This window comes from Equus caballus, chromosome 22, assembly GCF_041296265.1.
Source record: "Equus caballus isolate H_3958 breed thoroughbred chromosome 22, TB-T2T, whole genome shotgun sequence".
Lineage (NCBI taxonomy): Eukaryota > Metazoa > Chordata > Mammalia > Perissodactyla > Equidae > Equus > Equus caballus.
In genome coordinates, this window is record NC_091705.1 from 19772720 (window position 1) to 19796286 (window position 23567).

Genomic DNA, 23567 nt, shown 5'->3' on the forward strand with positions numbered 1-23567 from the left:
GGATCCAGCTCCTCTAAAGTTGCCCAAGCCCATTTTTGAACATAACTTAAGCTCTTCAGCACTTTCCTTGGGAGCTCCTCTGTTCTCAGGCAGAGTTCCTTCCAGTCACAGCCAGACTCATCAGAAACATGGGAGGGACATAACTTAGGTCTAAACAACACCCACCACCAACCACATTCTTACACAACATTGTAGTATAGAATCTATTGCCTGTGATAGAGCTATGAATAGATCACTACTGGAGAACAAAAGAAGGACATCTTACCTTGGGAGGAGTGATCCTATTTCATAACGAATCATATACTATTCTAATTTGTGTTTGTTATTCATCTTTCTCTCCAGATAGATATTTGTTTATTCTGTTTGTTGTATCTCAAATACCCAGAACAGCGCCTGGCACAATATTGGCACTCAGTAAATGTGTCTTGGGTAAATGAAAGAATGATGTCCCTAGTAGGAAGTCACTGGATGCGCATAAAGCTGAAAAATCAAGAAGTAGCAACACAGCAAAGATAGAGACATGGAAGTAAATATCAAAATAGTGAGCTAAGGGGGAAAAAATGGTTATCTGTGGAGAAGAGGGCAGAGGACTGCTGATTTTTCTTGTTACTAACCCTGTAGAACTATGTATGACTTTGAAATATGTGCATATATAATTTTGATAAAATTAAAAACTAAAAAGGAAAATTTGTAAATGAAGTTTAGAACCAAGATAATAACAATAGAGCTAGAGAGGGTGATAGGTATAGTTGTGATAAATATTTGGGAGGTGAAAATGAACAGAATTTGGTGACTGGACATTAAGGAAAAGAAAAGGATTAGCTTAGAGTCTTTCCTGGACTGCTTCAGGCACCTTGGGTGGATAGCAGTCCCTTCACAGAAATAGAAAATGGATGGGTGTGTTTGGGGTGGAAGGATGATAAATTCTGTTTCAGATATGGGAGGATGGAGTTCTTTGAGTAACAGTCAAGATGTTTAGTACACAGTTGGATATACAGGTCTAAAACTTATGAGAAGTCTGATCTGGAAATAGGAGATCATGTAATAATAGGTGGAGGATGAAGCCAGGAGTGTCCCCTAGAGAGAACACTAGCACCCCTAGATAGAATATGTATCATGAAATAAAATAGGTCCCAGAAGATTCCTAGGGAAACATTGATATTTAAGAGGAACCCATAAAAAAGACCAGGAAGGAGGTGCTGGCCTGGTGGCATAGTGGTTAAGTTTGCACACTCCACTTCAGCAGCCCAGGGTTCATGTGTTCGGATCCCAGGCAGGGACCTACACACCGCTCATCAAGCCATGCTGTGGCGGCATCCCACATACAAAAAATAGAGGTGGATTGTTACAGATGTTGGCTCAGGGACAATTTTCCTCAAGCAAAAAGAGGAAGATTGGCAACAGATGTTAGCTCAGGGCCAGTCTTCCCCCCAAAAAAAAGACTAGGAAGGGATAGCAGGAGATAGGAGGTAAATCATGAGAGAGGTGCCCCACAAGTAGGGTTTCAATGGATTGAGTCAGTTTTGTCAGCTGCTTCCAGGGAGGTCCATAAAGAGAAGAGTTGAAAAGTTCTTGTTATGTTTGACAGTTAGGTTTGCATCTACAATCTTAGAAAAGTTTCAGTAGTGTGGGTGCAGGGGTGATGAAAGGCAGGCTATAAGGGGGCAAAGCCTAACCAGCAGGTGAAATGAAAACAAGGAATATAACCACCTCTTTGAAGAATTGTGGCTGAGAAAAGATTGGGGTGGGTGGGCAGTTGTTGTGGAATCAAGGAAGTATTTTGGTGTTTGGTTTTTTTTCAAGATAGAGATTTGGGCATATTAATAAATATAACATTAAGGAGAATGAACTAATGGATTTATGAGAAAGAATGAGTCATGGTGGTAAGAAGAGACACCTCTAAAAGTTAGAGCAGTATTAATCCTAAGCAGGAGAATACCTTCTTTTTTTTTTTAGATTTTTTTCTTTTTCCTTTTTCTCCCCAAAGCCCCCCAGTACATAGTTGTATATTTTTAGTTGTGGGTTCTTCCAGTTGTGACATGTGGGACACCACCTCAGCATGGCCTGATGAGCAGTGCCATGTCCGCACCCAGGAGTCAAACTGGTGAAACCCTGGGCCGCCGAAGCAGAGTATGCAAACTTAACCACTCAGCCGCAGGGCCAGCCCCGAGAATATCTTCTTAAGACAGAGGTGACAGTAACTGTAGAAAACAATACACATGTAGGTATATGGGGCTAGGAGCAAGAGAGCTGCATACCTGACAACCTTTCTTTCTCCATAAAGTAGGTGAAAATGTTAGGGAAGGAAGTGGTAGGAGAAAGCTTTAAGAGAGTGGCAGGGTTTGAAGTGAGTACTACATGGAAGCTTAGGATACTGAGCATGAATAGGTAGAATTAGAGAGCAACGTGGAGAGTCTAGCTGAGAATGGAGACTACTTATTTGTAGTGGCCATAAGCTGGATGGTTTTATCATTTTCTCCAGCAGTGTTCAGCATTGTTAATTGTGTCCTCTTAAATACTTTTTTAGGAATAAATATTTATTAGGCTTTTACTGTGTCAGATCCTGTGCTGTGCATTGCAGTTAAACTAGGTAGTTTTATTATCTTTATTTTACAGATGTTAAATAATTTTCCTACAAGCACACAGGTAAAAGTTGGTTAGAGCTGGGACTCAACCCAGTGGTGTCTGGCCCCAGAGCATGTGCTCTTAACCACTTGAAAAATAATAATAAATTGCATTTATCAGGCTTCATTCCAAAATAATCATTTAAGAATTTCGTAATCACTCTGAAAAGGCAGATTTGTATATTGAGGCTATCTAAAATTTTTTAATTTTGAAGCTGAGATTTTTTTAATGAAGATACTGCCTACTTTACTTTTCTTTTAAATATTGGATAACAAGCTACTTAAGAAAAAGGAAATAAAAAATATTATTCCCCATTCTTAGCTTCTTTCACCAAGTAAGTCACAATCTGTATTACTAGTATGTTTCTTGGAAGGAATAACAAAAAGATATTTGTGTTAAATGCATAGCAAATGCAAAATAAAATAGTGCAACCTAAAATATTAGGTAATTAGTGAGACTTAGAGTAAAGGAATAAGAAGTAAAGTGAAGTTAATTAAACTAGGACTTCCTAGAAGGGATGAATATTTGACCCACAGGTTGAAGAAAAAAGTGAGCACAACTTGACCCATGCTGTGGCTGGAAGTAACGATACTCTGGGAAAATATGCAGATCCAATTGAAAGAGTCAAATAGACAAATTTACGAATCAAGCCTCATTTTAATGAACTCTAGTGGAGTTCATTTTATTCCTTTGCACAACTGTACACTTCTCTTGGTACAACAAGCAAACAAGAAAAAAAACCAGGATATAGATGATTTGAACTCATGATTAATAAATTTGACCTAATTAGGAAAAACTTATAGTTTTAAAATCATGTATTAGACAAGAAAGACTTGAAAACCAATGATAGAAGTTTTCTTTTCATGGAGCTCAAAAAAACACAAATCAATTAAACCCAAAAGAGTAGAAAGAAGAAAACCAAAAAGCTAAGCACAGCAATCAGTGAAATACAAAACAAATGTATGATAAAATCATTGAAACCAGAAGCTGATTCTTTGGAAAGATTAACAAAATTGATGAATCTCTAGAAAGGCTGATCAAGAAAAAGAGGAGAGAAGACATAAACTACTAATATCAAAATGAAAAAGGGGACATGACTACAAATCCTACAAACATTAAAAGATCACAAAGGATGTTATGAGCAACTTTATGCCAATACATTTGAAATTTTACTTGAATTATACATTTTCCTAGAAGATGCATAGTGCATCAAAATTGATATATGAAATGGCATTTATGAAAAACCACAATTAACATACTCAACAGTAAAAGACTGAAAGCTTTCCCCCTAAGATCAGGAACAATGGACAAAGATGCCTATTTTCACCACTGCTATTTAACATTGTACTAGAAGTTCTAGCCAGAGCAATTAGGCAAGAAAAGGAAATAGAAAGAATCCAACTGGAAAGACAAGTAAAACTGTCTCCTTTTTGAAGATGACATGATTCTATATACAGTCATGTAATGCATAATGACATTTCAGTCAATGACAGACCACATATACAACAGTGGTCCCATAAAATTAGTAGCATATAACCTCGGTTTGTAGTAGGCTGTACTGTCTAGGTTTGTGTATGTACACTCTGTGATGTTCACATAACGACGAAATGGCCTAACAGTGCATTTCTTAGAATGTGTCTCCATTGTTAAGTGACACATGACTGAATAGACAATCCCATAGAATCCACAAAAAAATCTCCTAGAACTAATAAACAAATTGAGCAAACTTTCAGGGTGAAAAATCAACCCACAAAAATCAGTTGTAATTCTATACTCCAGCAAGCAACAATCTGAAAAGGAAATAAGAGAAACAATTCCATTTTCAATAGCATCCAAAAGAATAAAATTCTTAGGAATAAATTTAACCAAGAAGGTGAAAGGCTTATATACCAAAAACTACAAATTTTTGCTGAAAGAAATTAAATGGAAAGGCATCCTATGTTCATGGATGGAAGACTTAATATTATTAAGATGGCAGTACTCCTCAAAGCAGTCTGCACATTCAATGTAATCCCTATCAAAATTCCAGTAGCCTTTTATGCAGAAATGGAAAAACTAGTCTTCAATTCATTTGGAACTACAAGGGGTCCTGAATAGCCAAAATAAAAAACAGGAAGACACAACACTTCCCAATTTCAAAACTTCCTACGAAGCTACGGTAATCAAAACATTGTGATAATGACATAAGAATAGAATATAAACCAAGGAAATAGAATTGAGAGTCCAGAAGTGAACCCAAACATCTATGGCTAATTGATTTTCAACAAGAGTGCCAAGACCATTCAATGGGGAAAGGATGTCTCTGTAACAGATGGTGAGACAACTGAATAACAGATGCAAAAGAATGAAGTTGAACCCCTACCTCACATCCTTTATAAAAATTAACTCAAAAATAGATCAATGACAGGCCAGCCTGATGGTAAAGCTGTTAAGTTCACGTACTCTACCTCAGCAGCCCAGGGTTCAGAGGTTCAGATCCTGGGCACAGACCTATGCACTGCTCATCAAGCCATGCTGTGGCAGCATCCCACATAGAAAAAATAGAGGAAGATTGGCACAGATGTTAGCTCAGGGCCAATCTTCCTCATCAAAAACAACAAGAACAAGAAAAAAAGATCAATGGCCTAAACATAAGAGCTAAAATCATAAAACTCTTGGAAGAAAACAGGAATAAATCTTCATGACTTCAGGTTGGCATGGGTTCTTAGATTTGATGCCAAAAGCACAAGCAACAGAAAAAGAAAATTGGACTTATAAAAATTAAAAACATTTATACATCAAAGAACATTATCAAGAAAGTGAAAAGCCAACCTTCAGAATGAGAAATATTTGCAAATTGTATATCCGATAAGCATTTAATATCCAGAATAATATTTTTAAAAACTCTTACAACTCAACAATAAAAAGACTTCTAAGGGGCTAGCCTGGTGGCACAGCAGTTAAGTTTGCACGTTCTGCTTCTTGGCAGCCTGGGGTTCGCCAGTTTGGATCCTGGGTGCAGACATGGCACCATTTGGCAAAAGCCATGCTGTGATAGGCATCCCATGTATAAAGTAGAGGAAGATGGGCATGAATGTTAGCTCAGGGCCAGTCTTCCTCAACATAAAGAGGAGGATTGGCAGTAGTTAGCTCAGGGCTAATCTTCCTCAAAAAAAAAAAAAAGCTGAATGTAAAAATAGGCAAAGGACTTAATAGCCATTTCTCCAAAGAAGATATACAAATGGCTAACAAGCACATGAAAAGATGTTCAGCACCATTGGTTATTAAGGAAATGCAAATTAAAATCACAATGAGATATACTTCATACCTACTAGGATGCTGTAATCAAAGATGTGAAAATTTTCAAGTCTTGCCAAGGATGTAGAGAAATAAGAACCCACATTGCTGGTGGGAATGTAAAATGGTGCAGCTGCCATGGAAAAGAGTTCAGTGGCTCCTTAAAAAGTTAAAGATAGAGGGGCTGGCCCCGTGGCCGAGTGGTTAAGTTTGCGCGCTCCGCTGCAGGTGGCCCAGTGTTTCGTTGGTTCGAATCCTGGGCGCGGACATGGCACTGCTCATCAAACCACGCTGAGGCAGCGTCCCACATGCCACAACTAGAAGGACCCACAACGAAGAATATACAACTATGTACTGGGGGGCTTTGGGGAGAAAAAGGAAAAAAATAAAATCTTTAAAAAAAAAAAAAAAGTTAAAGATAGAATTACCATATGACCCAAAAATTTCACTGCTAGGTATATACCCAAAACGAAGAGATATATCCACATTGAAATTTGTACAGGAATGTTTTATAGCAGCCTAATTCATAATAGCCAAAGGTGTAAACAACCCAAATGTCCATCAACAGATGAATGGATGAACAAATTGTGGCATATACATACAATGTAATATTATTCAGCCATAAAAAGGAGTGTGAAGTACTGACACATGCTACAATTAGGACGAGCCTCGAAAATATATTAGACTAAATGAAAAGCCAGACAGAAAAGGTCACATGTTGTATGATTTCTTTTATATAATATATCCATAAGAGGAAAATCCATAGAGACAGCAGATTAGAGGTTACCAGGGGATGGGGGAAGGGAGGTGAATGGAGAGTGACTACTTAATGATTACCAGATGTTTTTTGGAGGGTGATGAAAAAATTTTGAAACTAGAGAGAATTGGTGGTTGCATAACATTGCACAACTAAATATCACTGTTATACACTTTAAGATGGTTAATTGGATGTTATGTGAATACAAATGAATAATAAAAATTTCATTAAAAACTGACCCAAGAAGAAATAGAAAATAATAATTATATATCTAATAGGAAATTGAATGTGTTATTAAACCATTCCTACAAAGAAATTGCAAACCTGGTAACTTCACCAGGGAATTCCTCCAAGCATTTAAGGAAAAAATACCACTCTTATATGACTCTTCCAGAGAGTAGAAGTAGAAGAAATACTTTTCAATTCATATAATGAGGCCAGCATAATTTTGATTCCAAAGCCTGACAGGGACATTACAAGAAGGGAAATTATAAACTAATCTCTCATATGAACAAAGTATTAATAAAACAAATTCAGGGATGTGCAAAAAGGGTAGTAAATAACAACCAAGTGGGGTTTATTCCAGGAATGAAGGTTGTTTTAACATTTGAAAATCAATCCATACGACATTATAACAGTAAAAAGGAAAAAAAAACGTGATGGGAACAATTGTTTGATAAAAATATCTATTCATGATTTTTTAAAAATCAAAAACCTAGAATACAAGGGAACTTTGTTTATTTGAATCAAGAGTATCTACAAAAAATCTAGAGAGGGGCTTGCCTGGTGGCATAGTGGTTAAGTTTGCATGCTGCACTTCTGTGGCCTGAGATTTGCCAGTTCAGATCCCAGGTGCAGACCTACACACTGCTCATCAAGCCATGCTGTGGTGGCATCCCACATAGAATATAGAGGAAGATTGGCACAGATGTTAGCTCAGGGACAATCTTCCTCACCGCCCCCCCCCCCCAAAAAAAAGAGAAAACATCATACTTAATAGTGACATATAGGTAGGGACATTCACTGTCACCACTTTTATTTAACATTGTACCAGAGGTCCTAGCAAGTGCAGGGAAAAAAAAGGGATGAAAGAAAAGAGGTGATATAAAGAATAAAGAAAATATGTAAAGATTATAAAGGCAGAGTTTAAACTGTCATTATTTGCTGACAGAATGATTGTGTATATTAAAAAACCCAAAAGGTTCTACAGATAAACTATACAGAGTTAATAAGTGAACTTAGCAAGTCACTAGATACAGGATCAGTATATAAAAATTCTTTTTTTCCTATGTAGTAGCAACAAAGGATTAGAAGAAGAAAAAAATGTAAATACCATTTATAGTATATCAAAAATTACCAAATACCTAGGAATAAATCTAATCAAAGATTTATAAGTGTCCTACCTACAAATGTGTAGAGAGAAATTAAGGAAGATCTAATAAATAGAGGAATATATTATGTTCATAGGTTGGAAACTCAATCTTGCAAAGATGTCAGTTCTTTCCCAGTTGACCTAAAATTCCATACACTCTCAGTCAAAATCCCAACAGATTTATTTGTCAAAATTGATAAGCTTATGAAATTTATATGGAAATGCAGAGGACCAAGAATAGCCAAGACAGTAGTAAAGAATAAAGCTTGAGGGGTCAGCCTGGTGGCATAGCGGTTAAGTTTGCACGTTCCACTTTGGCTGCCTGGGGTTCGCCGGTTTGGATCCCATGTGCAGACATGGCACCGCTTGGCAAGCCATGCTGTGGCAGGCGTCCCACATATAAAGTAGAGGAAGATGGGCACTGATGTTACTGCAGGGCCAGTCTTCCTCAGCAAAAAGAGGAGGATTGGCAGGAGATGTTAGCTAAGGGCTAATCTTCCCCCCCCCCCCAAAAAAAAAGAAGAAGAAGAAAGCTTGAGGACTTACATTACCAGACCCCAAGACTTTTACAAAGCTCCAGTACTTAAAACAGAGTGCTATTCACCTAGCAGCCAGATCTTGGTTTCTTAAATACTGCTCTCCAATAAAGGGGACTAAGATTCTTTGGAAGAAGTGGTTAATTGTACAGCTAGGGCATGAAAATACAAAATGAGCCTGGAACATCTTTTGGTCCCAGTAAGCAAGGAAATGCATGGAAAAGGATGAGGGCAGGTTAAAAGGACACAGGAGTCAACCTGGTAGAACTCCTAAAGGTCAAGCCTAAATCAATTTGAGCAAGAAAATACATACTGATCATGTTGTAACCCATAGACTAAAGCAAATATCCATGAGTCCATACTGATATAAATAAATGAGGGAGAAGGGACATCTCTTCCTTACGGAAGAATTCCAATTAATAAATGGACAAGGGATTAGGAGACTACAGAACCACCACCAGGCAAACACTAACATAATTGTTGCAAGCAAAATGGGTGCTAAAATCAGTGGGCAAAAGCTTGAGGAAAAATAGAATATTTGCGTAATTTCAACATATCTCCCCCAAGATATTGATCAGTTACAAAGCGGAAAATTGTAACTTTACAGTGGAGAGACCCAGTAGACACTGCCATAACCAAGTGATCATGGTTAATGTGTCAAAATCTTGAAAGACAAGGGGAAAAAAAAGGAACTGTCACATATTGGAGACAGCTAAGGAGACCTTATGAGATGCAAGGTGGGATTTTGGATTGTACCGTAGAACGAGAAAAGGTTATTAGTGAAAAAACTGGTTAAATTCAAATAAAGTCTGTTTAGTTATTATATATCAATATTAATATCAATATCATATCAGTGTTATTTTCCTGGTTTTGATTATTGTACTATGGCTGTGTAAGATGTGAACAATGGAAAACCTGGGAGAAAGGTATATGTGACCTCTGCTATTTTTTGCACCTCTTCTGTAAGTCTGAAATTACAAAATAAAGGTTTTCTTTAAAAAACTAGCATGATATTGACACTGTACATTAGTTTCCCAGGGCTGCTATAACAAAGAAACACAAAGTGGGTGACTTAAAACAACAGAAAGTTAATCTCACAGTTCTGGAGGCCAGAAGTCCAAAAATCAAGGTGTCGGCAGGGCTGTGCTCCTCTGAAGGCTCTAGGGAAAGATCCTTCCTTGCCTCTTCTAGTTGCTGGTGGTTACCAGCAATCCTTGATATTCTTTGGCTTGTAGCTGCATCGCTTCAGTTTCTGTCTCTGTCTCTGTCTTCACCTGGCCTTCTTCCCTGTGTCTCTGTGTGTCCTCTCTTCTAAGGACACCAGTCATACTGGATTTAGGATCTACTCTAATCCCAATATGACCTCATTCTAACTAATTAATAATCTGCAAAGATTCTATTTCCAAATAAGGTTACATTCTGAGGTTCCAGTTGGACATGAAATTTTGAGGGGATACCATTCAACTCAGTACACAAGAATAGACAGATAGACCAGTGGAACAGAATAGGAACTCTAGAAACAGACCCACATATTAGGTCTGACTTAAGACAGATGTGCCACTGCAAGGTGTGGAAAATGAGGGTCTTTTCATAAATGAGTCAAATGAAAATCTGCATGTGGATAGAAAGAATCTTGACCCCTACCTCACATCATACATAAAGACTAATTTCAGATGGATCATAGACCCAAATGTGATAGGTAAGATAACAAATAGTTTTCACAATACACAGAAGAGAATATCTTCATGATCTAGGGGTAGGCAAAGATTTGTTTAACTAGACACAAAAGGAACCACCCTTATTGGAAAGAGTTGATAAATTGGACTTAAATTAAAAGCTTCTGTTCATCAAAAGATACCATTAAGCCAATGAAAAGGCAGGCCATAGAGGAGGAAAAGATAATTGCAGTACATAGACCTAACAGCTGACTTGCATCTAAAATGCATGAAGAATTCCTACGCATCAGTAAGAAAAAGGTAGACAACTCATTTTTTTTAAATGGGAAAAGTCTTGAACAGGCATTTCATAAAAGAAGATATTGAAATGGGCAATAAGCATAAGAAAGGGTTCTTAAGCGCCATTTGGGAAATGAAATGAAAACTGAAATGAGATAACACTGAACACCTACCAGATTGACTAAAATTTTTTACGCTGACCCTACCAAGCAGTGGCAAAGATGTGTAACAACTAGAACTCTCATGCATTACCTATAGGAGTAGAAATTGGTACAAGGACTTTGGACCAACAATTCTACTCCTAGGTGTATACTCAACAGAAATGAGTCTATATGTCCACTAAAAGATATGTAGAAGAATTTGTATAGCAGCTTTATTCATAATAGCCCAAAAACTGGACGTAATCTAAATATTCATCAACAGGAGATGGGTAAATTGTTTAATATTCATACAATGGAACACTCTGTCAGTCAAAAAGGACAGAAATATTGCAACAACATGAATGAGTTTCACAAGTCATTGCTGACTGGAAGAATCCAACACAAAAGAGTATATACCAAATGATCCATTTATGTGACGTTCAAGCAATAGTTAATCTGCAATGATAGAAATCAGGATAATTGGGTACCTCTAGGGGTGGATATTGATTAGGAGGAGTCATTTCAGAGGTGCTGGAGGCATTCTACATCTTGATCTGGGTGATAGTTACACTGGGGTGTGTGTGTGTGTATATATATGTTTAATATTTAGCTGTAGTCTTAACATTAGATCTATGTTACTTAAATTTTTTAATAAAAAATGTGATGTATTAAATATTGAAATAAATGGACTATCATTATAAAGAGAATTGAGCCTTCATTGAAATATTTGTTGTATTGAGATTTTGTTTTAATGAGATTTCACTTGAACTTAATTTGGCTGACATTTTATGGTTCACTAGTCACTTTCTCATAGCATAACAGATATATCATTTGGGTTATTCCAGGATAGAGATTGATTTTAAACCATAAATTATATAAATTAATACGAAAAATTAGTTTTTAAATTTTTTTCAAATTGTTATATTGGTATCTCAATGCTCATTTCTGTCTTTTAGGCTAAGGCATCAAGCACACAAAGAATTTTATGCCTACAAACAGGTGAGAAATTTCCTTAAGATTGGCTTTGATTGTGTTTTTTAACGAAAAAATGAGAACTCAGATTTCCACTTACATTTTAAACTGGGACTGGATTTACTTGTGTTCATTTTAGCATTTTACTTGCCAGTTTACAGTACAAAATAGATCAACTTCAAATATTCTTCTTTTCTTTCCTAAGTATTTTTGAAATTATAGAAAGTTCAGATAATATAATAATATAATTTAACAGAACTTTAGCCAACATTTTGCAAAAGAAAATCGTATAGCTTATAATCCCTAAATTTACTGTTATCCTAATTAGAGTTCAGAAATTCCATTAAATGAATTTTTTTCCTCCTTCTGCATTAGAAGACACGTCAGAGATGACCAGCTATGTTAGAGTGACCTCATTTCTTCCCCATTGTACTTTAAATGTTAGTTCATGTCACATCACTAGAAGTCCAGATACTTGGATCATCGCTATTAACCCCTAACCCTTTGTCCTATCCCTTTACTGATTTGTTCTTTAAGATAATAAACTTAGCTTTTCTTGAAGGTCAAGTAAAATTTATTTTGTTCTTCCATGTGCCATCCATTAACATTTTACCACTGACACCAAACAATGGGCCTAGGTGTTCCTTAATTTTCTTTTTGGCCCTAAGCATAAAATTATTTTTGTTGTCGTTAGCTTTTTTGGGGGCTAACTTCAGCTTATTTGGGTCTTTAACCTTACTGACCTGATGTTACAGAATCATGTCACCATTTTAGGATTCCATATCTTTTTGTCCACGTCTCTTTGAAATCTGAGCTCATTGGCGAATTTCTTAGATGTCCACACTGATGTCCCTAGGTAACCCCACGCTCTTCCCCATAGGTCTCATGTGGGATTCACACACAACTTGAATGTTTTAGTTTGTCTCAATTCTATCATAATCTTGACTACCTACAAGATATTTGTATGTAAGCTAACTAGGAAGTAAAATTGGCCTTGGGGGTCATTTAAAAGTTGAAATTGACTGATAGAACTGATAAAGCCACAAGACAGTAAAAATGGTCTTTAAAGTATACTGAATTGGAAATTTAGTATATCCCTGCCTAGGTGGATGGTTGCTTCTGGTTGTGATTTCTGAAAACGAGATTTGCCCTCAAAACCATGTTTGGTTCAGAAATGTAAGATACTCAAAATTGAGAGATTTTCCCCAAATTTCACTTGCCTGTGTTTTCACTTTAAGATGAAATATAATTCTAATAAATTAACTTTACTCTCAGAAATTTTCTTTTTAAATAGTAATCTGCCCTTTTATCACTTGGCATTCCTTTTAACTGATCTTCAGTCACCACAAAGTCAAATTAGGGATAGCACCTGGATGAATTTTAAGCCCATTTACATAATTCTGGGCAGAGCTAAAGTTTCTGAGGATAGTGATTTATAATAATAGGAAAAACTTCCAAAATTATGATTGATCTTACTTTTTAATCTTTTATGAATTACTAATAAGTCAGTCCCATCAGCCAGTGCTGTGTTTTACTGAATCATGAGACAATCGGCCTCATTTATTTTCCCCCATATTAGCCCTTAGTCCAGATGGGCATGTGTTAATGTCTTTTCCCAAAAGTTAATATATTCTCAAACAGATTTTAAAATTGCTTTCCAGGAGAGTATTGTATCATTGCTCAAGTTAAAGGAATGTTGCTAAAAGGTTCTGTCTCAAACTGTGAAAGAGGTTCTCTCCAATATTGCATATGGGGGAAATGAGCTATATATACAAAAGAAAAATATTTGTGAGTATAATGAGAAATATTTTAAACTACAGATTTAAATGGGTATAAGAACATACTTTTTTGTCTTACAGGTTATATTAAAAGAGAAAGTAAAAGAACTGAATTTACATGAGGTAAGTAGCCTATAAATATTTTAATATTTTCTTGAGCTATTTTCTAATAGAAGTAGTATGCCGTGGTATGCTTAAACATCTTTATTTTCAGAAGGCGAAAGAAATTAGGCTCATTTCGATCAGCTTAATAGAATATTTGAGAGTGAGGTCACATAAAAATCAGTTATATGAAGACTTTAAGAGAGTAACTTAACTCATATTTTTAAGAGATGGCGCCAATGTAAGATTTCATAGCAGAGATGCTGCTTGCTGTCCATGCTATATGTATAGGAGATAGATACAGTTTTTCTACTCAAGATGAATTTGCATTAATTTCACTCTTGAAAATGTTCCCAGCAGCCCCTTCTTACCACCTGCACAAAAAAGACAGTGATTACTTCATGAGGGTGGGAGTTTGGGGAGGCGAGGCAAAGGAATGGAATAGGGAAGAACATAGAAGGAGAGAGACGAATCCTCAGGATTGTCTAGTGACGAGTTTGCATGATTGGTTCACAAGTGGCACAGGTGTTCACTATGCTATTATGCTTTGTAACTTAAATACAAAAGTGTGTATATCTTGCTGGGCACCTTCAGACACCTTAAGTCTGTAAGAATTTTTTTCATTTTATTCCTTGTGTTGCCTCTGACTACAAATATTCAGAATTTTTATTTTTAACTTTAGGGCCCTTTCTCGTCTTCCCTGTCTGAGTTTCTGAATTGGTGTTAAAGCCAGGAAAAGTTGGAAAGTTGCACATTGTAATATCTGTGTTTTATATAGTCTAACTGTGGTGAAGCTACATTGCCAGTCTTCTTGATCCTTTTATCAAGATGTAATATCCCTCTTCTTCCCTGGTAATTTTCTTTGCTTTGAAATCTTTGATATTAATATAGCCACTCTAGCTTTCTTTTGATTAATGTTTGCATGGTATGTCTTTTTCCATATTTTTATTTTCAGTCTATCTATATAATTATATTTGAAATGAGTATTCTTATAGACAGTACATAGCTGGGTCATTTTTTTAAATCCACTCTGCCAATCTGTCTTTTAACTGATGTGTTTAGACCATTTACATTCAATGCAATTATTGATATGTTTGGAATTAGGTCTACCATTTTGTTGTCTTCTGCTTTTCCCTCTCTTTTTCTTTCTTCTATTTCCCTTTTCCTGCCTTCTTTTGGGTTATTTGAACATTTTTCTTATTCCATTTTATCTATTGTGATTTTGACTTTATCTTTTGTAGAATTTTTTAGTGGTTCCTTAAGGATTACAAAATAAATACTCAGAATGAATTTTTTAGCACTTCAATTGGAATGTAGAAACCCTACTGCCATGTAGATCCCTATACCTTTTCCCCTTTTATGCAATAGCTGTCATATTACACCTGTATACATGGAAAATCCCATCAGACAATGTTATGTTTTTTACTTTTAACTATCAAGTATATTTTAAAGAATTTAAGAGAGGAAGAATAGTCTGTTATATTTATCCAGATATTTACCATTTCTGTTGCTCTTCATTCCCACTATTCCAAGTTTCCTTCTTATATGTTATTTTTCTTCTTTCTGATGAATTTCTTTTAGTTACTCTTTCAGAGCAAATCTGCTGTCTATAAATTCTGTTACTTTGCCTTTATCCAAGAATGTCTTTATTTCACTTCATAACTCTGGGTTGACAGTTCTTTTCTTTCAGCACTTTAAAAACGTGCCATCTCCTTCTGGCCTCCATGGTTTCTGATGAGATATTCACAGTCATTTGAATCATTGATCAATCCCCTATCAGTAATGCATCATTTTTCTCTGGCTGCTTTCAAGACTTTTTTCTTTGTCTTTAGTTTTCAGCAGTTTGATTATGATATGGTGTGCATTTCTTTTGATTTATCATGCTTGAGATTTCCTAAGCTTCATAAATATGTAGGTTTGTCTTTCACCAAGCTTGGGACATTTTCAGCCATTATTTCCTGAAATTTTTTTCCTACATTGCACTCTTTCTATCCTGCCACCCCACCAGAGAAGGCTTCATCCACCTGCCGTGGCCATATGGGCCAGTCAGAGCATGCATAGCCTTGCAGAACCCTGAGCCCACATCCACAGTACAGTGGTACAGCCATTCACATACCTTTTGAATTTGAACAAGTTTGGGTCCATTCCCTCTTTCCTCGGGTGGTATTGACTGTATGTACAGAAAGGAAAGGAGAACCGGCTCCCCTCTATATCTCAAGAGCATCTGGGATCCTAGCTGCACAAGGACCAGGAAGAGCCATCTTACGGTCAGTTTTCCTGGGTGAGGCAGGGAGTGGATAAGGACTCATGTGGCAGACATGCTGTGGCCCTGTTCTGCCCTACTTTCCACAGGAAGAGACTGCAGAAAGGTAACCCCATCAGAGTTGCCCCCTGTGTAAAGTGGAGTTAAGGACATCTTTTCCTTCTCCTCACCTCCCCACAGGTTCATCCCCTTCCCTTTGCTCCAGTGAGGAGGTAGCTCTGGTGGTGCAGTTTTGCCACATCCCTTACTTACGTAGGAGGAGATTTAAACCCACTCAGTCTTGCTAGGATTATTGATCAGTCTTCTTATAAATCACATTCCTGGATTTTATTTTTATTTTATTTTTTTTGTTTTAAGATTGGCACCTGAGCTAACATCTGTTGCCAATCTTTTTTTTTCCTTCTTCTTCTCCCCAAAGCTCCTCAGTACATACTTTTACACAGTAGTTCTAGGTCCTTCTACTTGTGGCATGCGGAACACCATCTCAGCATGGCTTGATGAGTGGTGCCATGTCTGCGCCCAGGATCCGAACCAGTGAAACCCCAGGCCACTGAAGTGGAACGTGCGAACTTAACCACTCAGCCATGGGGCCGGCCCCCCTGGATTCTATTTTTAAATTAGTATGCAAATTTTTGGAGCCCAATTGAGGTTTGTCCCAGTTTTAAATTGTTAAAATAGTTAAAAACAAATCCTATGTAGGAAGCTGACAATATATAGGACCCTAGAGATTGAGTGGGCAGAGTATAGTCCCTCCCTTCCCTCAAGGAATACTGGTCCCATGGGAGAGAAGGTCCCAAGTCAGTGAGGCAGTACAGTAATGGGCCAAGCACATGAACACGTGAGGGCCATATATTCATGGCCCACTGTACTTCTTTGGAACAAAAAAGTTGGATCTTGGGCCAGCCCTGTGGCTAAGTGGTTAAGTTCATGTGCTCCGCTTCAGTGGCCCAGGGTTTTGCCGGTTTGGATCCTGGGCACAGACAAGGCACCGCTCATCAAGCCATGCTAAGGTGGCATCCCACACAGCACAACCAGAAGGATCTACAACTAGAATATACAATTATGTACTGGGGGGCTTTTGGGAGAAGAAGGAAAAAAAAAAAGATTGGCAACAGATGTTAGCTCAGGTGCCAATCATTTTTTTTTTAAAAAAAGCTATTAAAAAAGTTGGATCTTCCCTGAGTAGCACACCCATCCTTAGGTTGTTCTCTTAGCTCTCAAAGGGTATCTTTTGCCTTTGGAGATGATGTGATATCCTCATAACCATTCAAGGAAAGGCATAATAATGAGTGCCCACTACCACCATCATAGAATGATTATCTATTTAAAAGAAAACCATTTTGAGTAAATCACCTGAGCTGTGGGTCATTTTTCTTGTGTGACGTCTTCCCTACATGATTCTCTATTCCCTAGTTTGCATTTGAGGTAAATTTATCAAATCCTTACTTCTTGGACATTTTAGAGGTCATGCACACAGTCTGTGAATACTAGAAAATTAGGCCTCTTTCCAGTGTACATTTGTAGTCACTGTAAAGTCATTTTTTTCCCTTGAATTTGTTTTATTTATGGGTATAATCTCAGTGTAAAGTATATGGAATCATGTATACAAGGTGTCAATATTACCAAGATGTCTGTTTCTTCATATAATTGTCTTAGGAGCAGGGGAACTAAACTTCAAAAAATTTAGAGAAGGTAAGTATAATTCTTTATTTTGCATTTGTGGAAATTGAGTTTAGGAAATTGAGTAGAATGGACACATCATCCAGCTTCTGAGTGTGGGGAAAGAATGTCACCCTATCTGTTTGAGTCTAGAGCCATCATATTGTGATGCCCCTACTACTCCCAAAGACTTGAAGCTTCTGTTCCCCAAGCTACAAAAAATTACTTTGGAGCAACTTGACCCAGCTTCCTGCTACTCTCTGCAGATGCCATCAATTAAGGACCTTTCCAACTTTTAATGTGTAAAACAAACTCAAATATCTATGGACTGACTAGTCAGTAAATATATGTTCCTAACCCAGCTTCTGACAGGGCTGACGTTATCACAGGATCCATTCTTTGACTTCAAAAAATGAAGAGTGATGGGGAACACTTCGTATCTCGCTCTATGAGGCTGGTATTACCCTAATATCTAGAGCAAAGACGTCACAAAAAAAGAAAACTCCAAACCAATATCCCTTATGAATATAGGTATAAAAATCCTCAACAAAATACAAGCAAACCAAATCCAGCAGTTTATAAAAAAGATTATATACCATACGCTAATGGAATTTATCCCAGGAATGCAAGATTGGTTCAACAAAGGAAAATCAGTCAATGTAATACACCCTGTTGAGAGAATAAAGGGGGGACACATGACCACCTCAACAGATGGAGAAAAAGCATTTGACAGAATTCAACATTCTTTTATGATAAAAACACTCAGCAAACTAGGAATAGAAGGGAACTTCCTCAACTTGACAATTTGGGCATCTATGAAAAACCCACAGCTAACATCATACTTAATGGTGAAAGACTAAAAGCTCTTCCCCCTAAGATCAGGAACAAGACAAGGATGGGACTCTTATCACTTTATTCAATATTGTACTTGAGGGTCTAGCCAGAGCAGTTAGACAAGAAAAAGTAATAAAAGGCATCCAGATTAGAAAGGAAAAAGTAAAACTATATTTGCAGATGACGTGATTTTGTAAATACAGAAAACCCTAAAGAATCCACCAAAACTCATGAGAGCTAATATATGAGTTCAACACATTTCCAGGATACAAGATCAATATACAAAAATCAGCTGTATTTCTATGCACTGGCAATGAACAATCCAAAAATGAAATTAAGAAAACAATTCCATTTACAATAGCATCAAAAAGAATAAGATACCTAGGAATAAATTTGACAAAAGAAGCTCAAACTTGTATCCTGAAAACTACAAAACATCATTGAAAGATATTAAAGACCTAGATAAATGAAAAGACATCCCATGTTCTCGGTTTGAAAGACTTACTATTGTTAAAATGGAAGTATTCCCCAAAATATTTACAGAATCAACACAATCCCTATCAAAATCTCAGCTGCCTTTTTTTTTAAAAAAAAAAAGAAATTGACAAGCAGATCCTAAAATTCACATGGAAATGCAAGGGACCCAGAAAAGCCAAAAACAATGTTGAAAAAGAAGAGAGTTGGGGGACTTCACACCTCTTAATTTCAGAACTTACCACAAAGCTACAGTATTTAAGACAGTGTGATACTGGCAGATGGATAGACATACAGATCAATGGAATAGAATTGAGAGTTCAGAAATAAATCTATACATTTATGGTCAACTGATTTTCAACAAAGGTGCCAAGACAAGTCAATGAGAAAAGAATAGTCTGTTCAACAAATGGTGCTGGGATAACTAGATATCCACATGCGAAAGAATGAAGTTGGAGCCCTGCTTCACACTGTTTACAAAAATTAATTTTAAAATGGATCAAAGACCTAAATGTAATGACTAAAATTACAAAACTCTTAGAAGTAAACCTAGATATAAATCTTCATGGCTTTTGATTAGACAGTGGTTTCTTAGATAGACAACTAGAGCACAAGCAACCAAAGAAAAAAATAGATAAGGTGAACTTCATCAAAGTTAAAAACTTTTATGCTTCAAAGAACATTATCAAGAAAGTAAAAAGACAACCCTGAGGGAGAAAATATTTGCAAATCTTATCTCTGATAAGAGTATAGTATCCAGAATATATGAACTCGCACAACTCAGTAATAAAATGCCTACAAAATAAAAAGATCTACAAATATTTTATCCCAGTCCTTTCAACCCAACAGAGACTTTTTCAAAATAAATTTTTTTAATTGGATGAAGTCCGATTTATCAATTTTTTTTCTTTGGTCACTTAGCTTTAGGGGTCATATCATGCTTTTGGTGCCTATGGATGTCCAATTGCTCCAATATCATTTGTTGAAAGGCTGTCCTTCCTCCATTGAAATGCTTTTGCACCTTTGTCAAAATCAGTTGGCTGTCTGATAAGGGATTTGTGTCTAGAATATATAAAGAACACTTACAACTCAATAATATAAACAAAAATAACCCAACTGAAAAATGGGCAAAGGATTTGAATAGACATTTCTCCAAAGAAGATAAACAAGTGGCAAATAAGCACAACATCATTAGTCATTAGAGCAATGCACATCAAAACCACAAGAAGATACCACTTTACACCATCTAGGATGTCTATAACCGAAAAAGACAGACAATAATAATGATCAGATATGGAGAAATTGGAACCCTTGTACACACCGGTGGAAATGTGAAGTGGAGCAGCCACTTTGGAAAACAGTTTAGTAGTTCCTCGAAAAGTTAAACATAGAGTTACCATATGACCCAGCAATTCTACTCCTAGGTTTATACCCCAAACAATTGAAAATTCAAACAGATGCTTGTACACCAGTGTTTAGAGCAACATGATTCACAATAGCCAAAAGGTCGAAACAACCCAATTGGCCATCAACAGATGAATGGATAAACAAATATGGGATATCCAAGTAATGGCATACTATTTAGCCATAAAAATGAAGGAAGTTTTGATTTGTGTTACAACATGGATAAACCTTGAAGGCATCATTCTATGTAAAAGAAGACAGACAGAAAAGACCACGTATTGTATGATGCCATTTCATGATTCCATTCTATTCTGGAAATGACCAGAAGAAAGAAATCCATCAAGACAGAAAGTTGATTAGTGGTTGCCAGGGACTGGGGAGAAGGTGGGATGGGGAGTGACTGCTTATGGGTGTGAGCTTTTGAGAGCAGGTGATGAAAATGTTCTGGAATTAGATAGTGGCGATGGTTGCACAACTCTTTGAATATACTAAAAACTGCTGAATCGTATAATTTAAAGAGGTGAATATTATGGTATGTAAATTTTATCTCCATTTTTAAAAAGGGAGGGGAAGTCACACTGGAGAAATAATCTGTTGTTGAAATACTGGAAAGTAAAGCTTATTTGCAAAATCTGATCTGTAAAGTTGTAAAATTAGTTTGACCCTTCAGGGAACTTCTAAGAAGTCAGAGCTGAGGCTTTTCTCTTCGTGATTGCCCTTGGCTTTTGGTTGCCTTTAGCAATTAAAATGTCAGAATTTGTCTTATTTTTTTTTTCAGGTGACTATGATTTTAGAATTTAAGAAGAACATAATAGCACACTATAACCATTAATGGTAACTCCATTTTCAAAAGGCTATAAATCTAATTTTGCCTGGAAAACTAAACAAATAAAAATGAGAGATTTGTCCAACTTCTTGCCATTTGGTAGGATCAACACTGAATCTCCAGAGGGCAGAGCCAGCAGCCCTGACCCTGTCTCAGGAGAAGGCTATGCTGGGAGAGAAGCTGGGTGTTACAAGGCCAGAGGGCCCGTTCACACAGTCTAAGAGGTGGAAACATCATTCCCCCTTTATAGAAGCTGAGGCCCAAAAGATCTCCCCAAGGCTGGAACTGCTAGTTTCTCATCTTTACTCCCAGCTTGTTCTCAGCCTACTTGCAGAAAACAAAACCAGGCTTGAAAATTGTGTTCCCATCACAACATTTAAACATGAATAAAAGCAACTGGTACTCGTAGACTGATTGCCTTACTGCCTCCTCAGCCGTGCCCCCCAGCCTGAGCTGATGACAGTCCTGTGAGGGAGGCAGGGCAGGTAGTGTTCTCATTTTACAGATGAAAGAATAGAGCTTAAGAGGCATCATGATAGCAGAGGTCACACAGCTAGTAGGTGTCTGAGCCAAGGCCAGCCGCCTGTCCTGCCTTCCTCCCTACTCTCCTGCTGTCTTGGCAGTAATGCTGAATCTGACAAGACAGTTATCCATTCTCCTCCTCCTGTGAAGATCCCATCTGCTGTATACACAAGGCCCTGAGAGCTCCCTGGAGAAGGGTGTTGGAAGACCAACATCCACAGAACTGGCCACGGGGCACCAAGAGCCACTTGTCCTTGTCACACAACCTAAGAAGACTGAATTACATGTTATAGGTTAAGAAACAGGTGCCAGGAAGGCCATGTCAGCAGTGTGGGCAAGAAACGTGATGGTTGAAACAGGATCTCTAGAAATGGACAGGGAAGCAAGCAAGGAGGAGTTCAGGCTTTGGGCAAGAGACAGAGTGGTACAGCAGTACATCGGTGCAACAGACCTGGGTCCCCAGCCAGGCCTGGCTACTCAGCAACTGCTTAGCCTCCAGCAACATGGTTACTGCTCTGAGCTTCTGTTTTCTCATCTGTAAAGTGGGTAAATGCAATGATACTTGGTGTCTCTGGGCACTGGTAAGTGCCCAAGAAGTAGTTGTTGGAACTTAGCATCTGGGTGTGGAGGAGAAGGCTCCACAAGCAGTGGAGCCAACTACCTGTCAGAGAGCACTCCTCGCCCTATCTGTACATAAGTTTAAATTCAGTGACCCTTGAATAACTTTTTATGTGACAAAGACAAGCACTGACAGAAGGACAGTGCCAAAGTGAGGGGCTCCATGTAAAAAGCATGTTACTGCAGACTGTGCTGTGGTTTATAGTTTGCTTGTTGTGAAAACTGGAGAATGGAGAGCCCCAGGGCCCACCCCAGCACATGAGCAGTCCCCTTCAGGAGCTGTGGTGCTGAGCAGAAAGTCAGCCCCTCAACACACCACAGGAAAATTACATTAGGTTCAGCCTATGTAGTGAGAATAAACCTAAGTCAGACTCTCTGACACTGAAGTAAAGGAAACTGCCTCTTACTTTCTTTCTTCTGTCTGCTCTCCATCTTGAAAACGTACGACAGGAAGAGTAGGAGACTTCGGAAGACCTCACCCTATTTGAGCCTATTTCTTTCACTTAACGAGTTGTGGGACATTGCAAGTCCCTTCAGATAGCTGGGCCTCAGGGGCCTGCACTTTACTTTGTGGCCTATGAAGAGTAGACAGTTTGCCTCAACTGTGAATTTGTCTTTCAGCTCTGTGCAGTGTGTCTAGAAGACTTCAAGCCTCGAGATGAGTTGGGGATTTGTCCATGTAAGCATGCCTTCCACAGAAAGTGAGTATTGGTGTGGAATTATTTAAGGGGACCTGAGTTTGAGGCACATCGACCAACTTACTTGTGGGCTTGGGCCAGTGCCAGACAAGCTTCATGGCTTCCTGACTGGTCTATAATGCAGAAAGCTGACAGCACACTACATGGTGTGTGTGTGTGTGTGTGTGTGTGCGCGCGCGCGTGCGTGCGTGCGTGTACGTGATGTCAGGAACATGACCACCACGGCAGTACTTCTTCGAGCAGAGAGCCAGATGAACCCATACCTCCTTGGAGCCCAGGCTATAAACAGCTATTTAACTAGAACTTTCCAATGACAGCTTCCATTCCTAAGAACTTATTTTAATCAAAACCTTAGTTATTTTAAATCAAAATAAAAGTCTGAATGTAAATGGTAGTGTGGGGCCATCTCCTCCTCGCTTCTCTTGCAATTTTGTGTTTTGTATTTCTATTAGAAAATTTTATTTCCCCTACTTCCCACCACCCTCCTCAGTGTACTTCATTCTTTAAGAAGTCATGGATGACTGAGTGTAGTATAGCATGCCGACTGTAGCTTCTTAGTATCACCGTTTGGAAGCTTGGAGGCCCTGGTTCCTCCAGAGGGAAAAATGTGTTCTCTACCTAGTGGTGGAGCTCCTCAAGACCTGGCTGTTGACACCAGCCCCTGGCTCTGGGCAACAAATGTGTTCAACATGTGAGGCAAGTGGGCAGGGAGTACCATGAGCATGGGACTGACATCTTCCCTCCTGTGGTGTTTCA

General features: G+C 37.8%; 1 protein-coding gene across 4 annotated transcripts in view; it reads left to right on the forward strand.

Annotated features, from left to right (window-relative positions):
* RNF24 (ring finger protein 24) overlaps window positions 1-23567 on the forward strand; it is a 72598-nt gene that overhangs the window by 42864 nt on the left and 6167 nt on the right. For 2 of the 4 annotated variants that reach the window (XM_014735049.3, XM_003363897.5), the window contains exons 3-5: window positions 11618-11660; window positions 13493-13534; window positions 22735-22814. In XM_014735049.3, the coding sequence (XP_014590535.1) occupies window positions 11618-11660; window positions 13493-13534; window positions 22735-22814 (165 nt within the window). The remainder of the gene's footprint in view (window positions 1-11617; window positions 11661-13492; window positions 13535-22734; window positions 22815-23567) is intronic. The other 2 variants (XM_070247769.1, XM_070247768.1) reach the window with 1 other exon arrangement.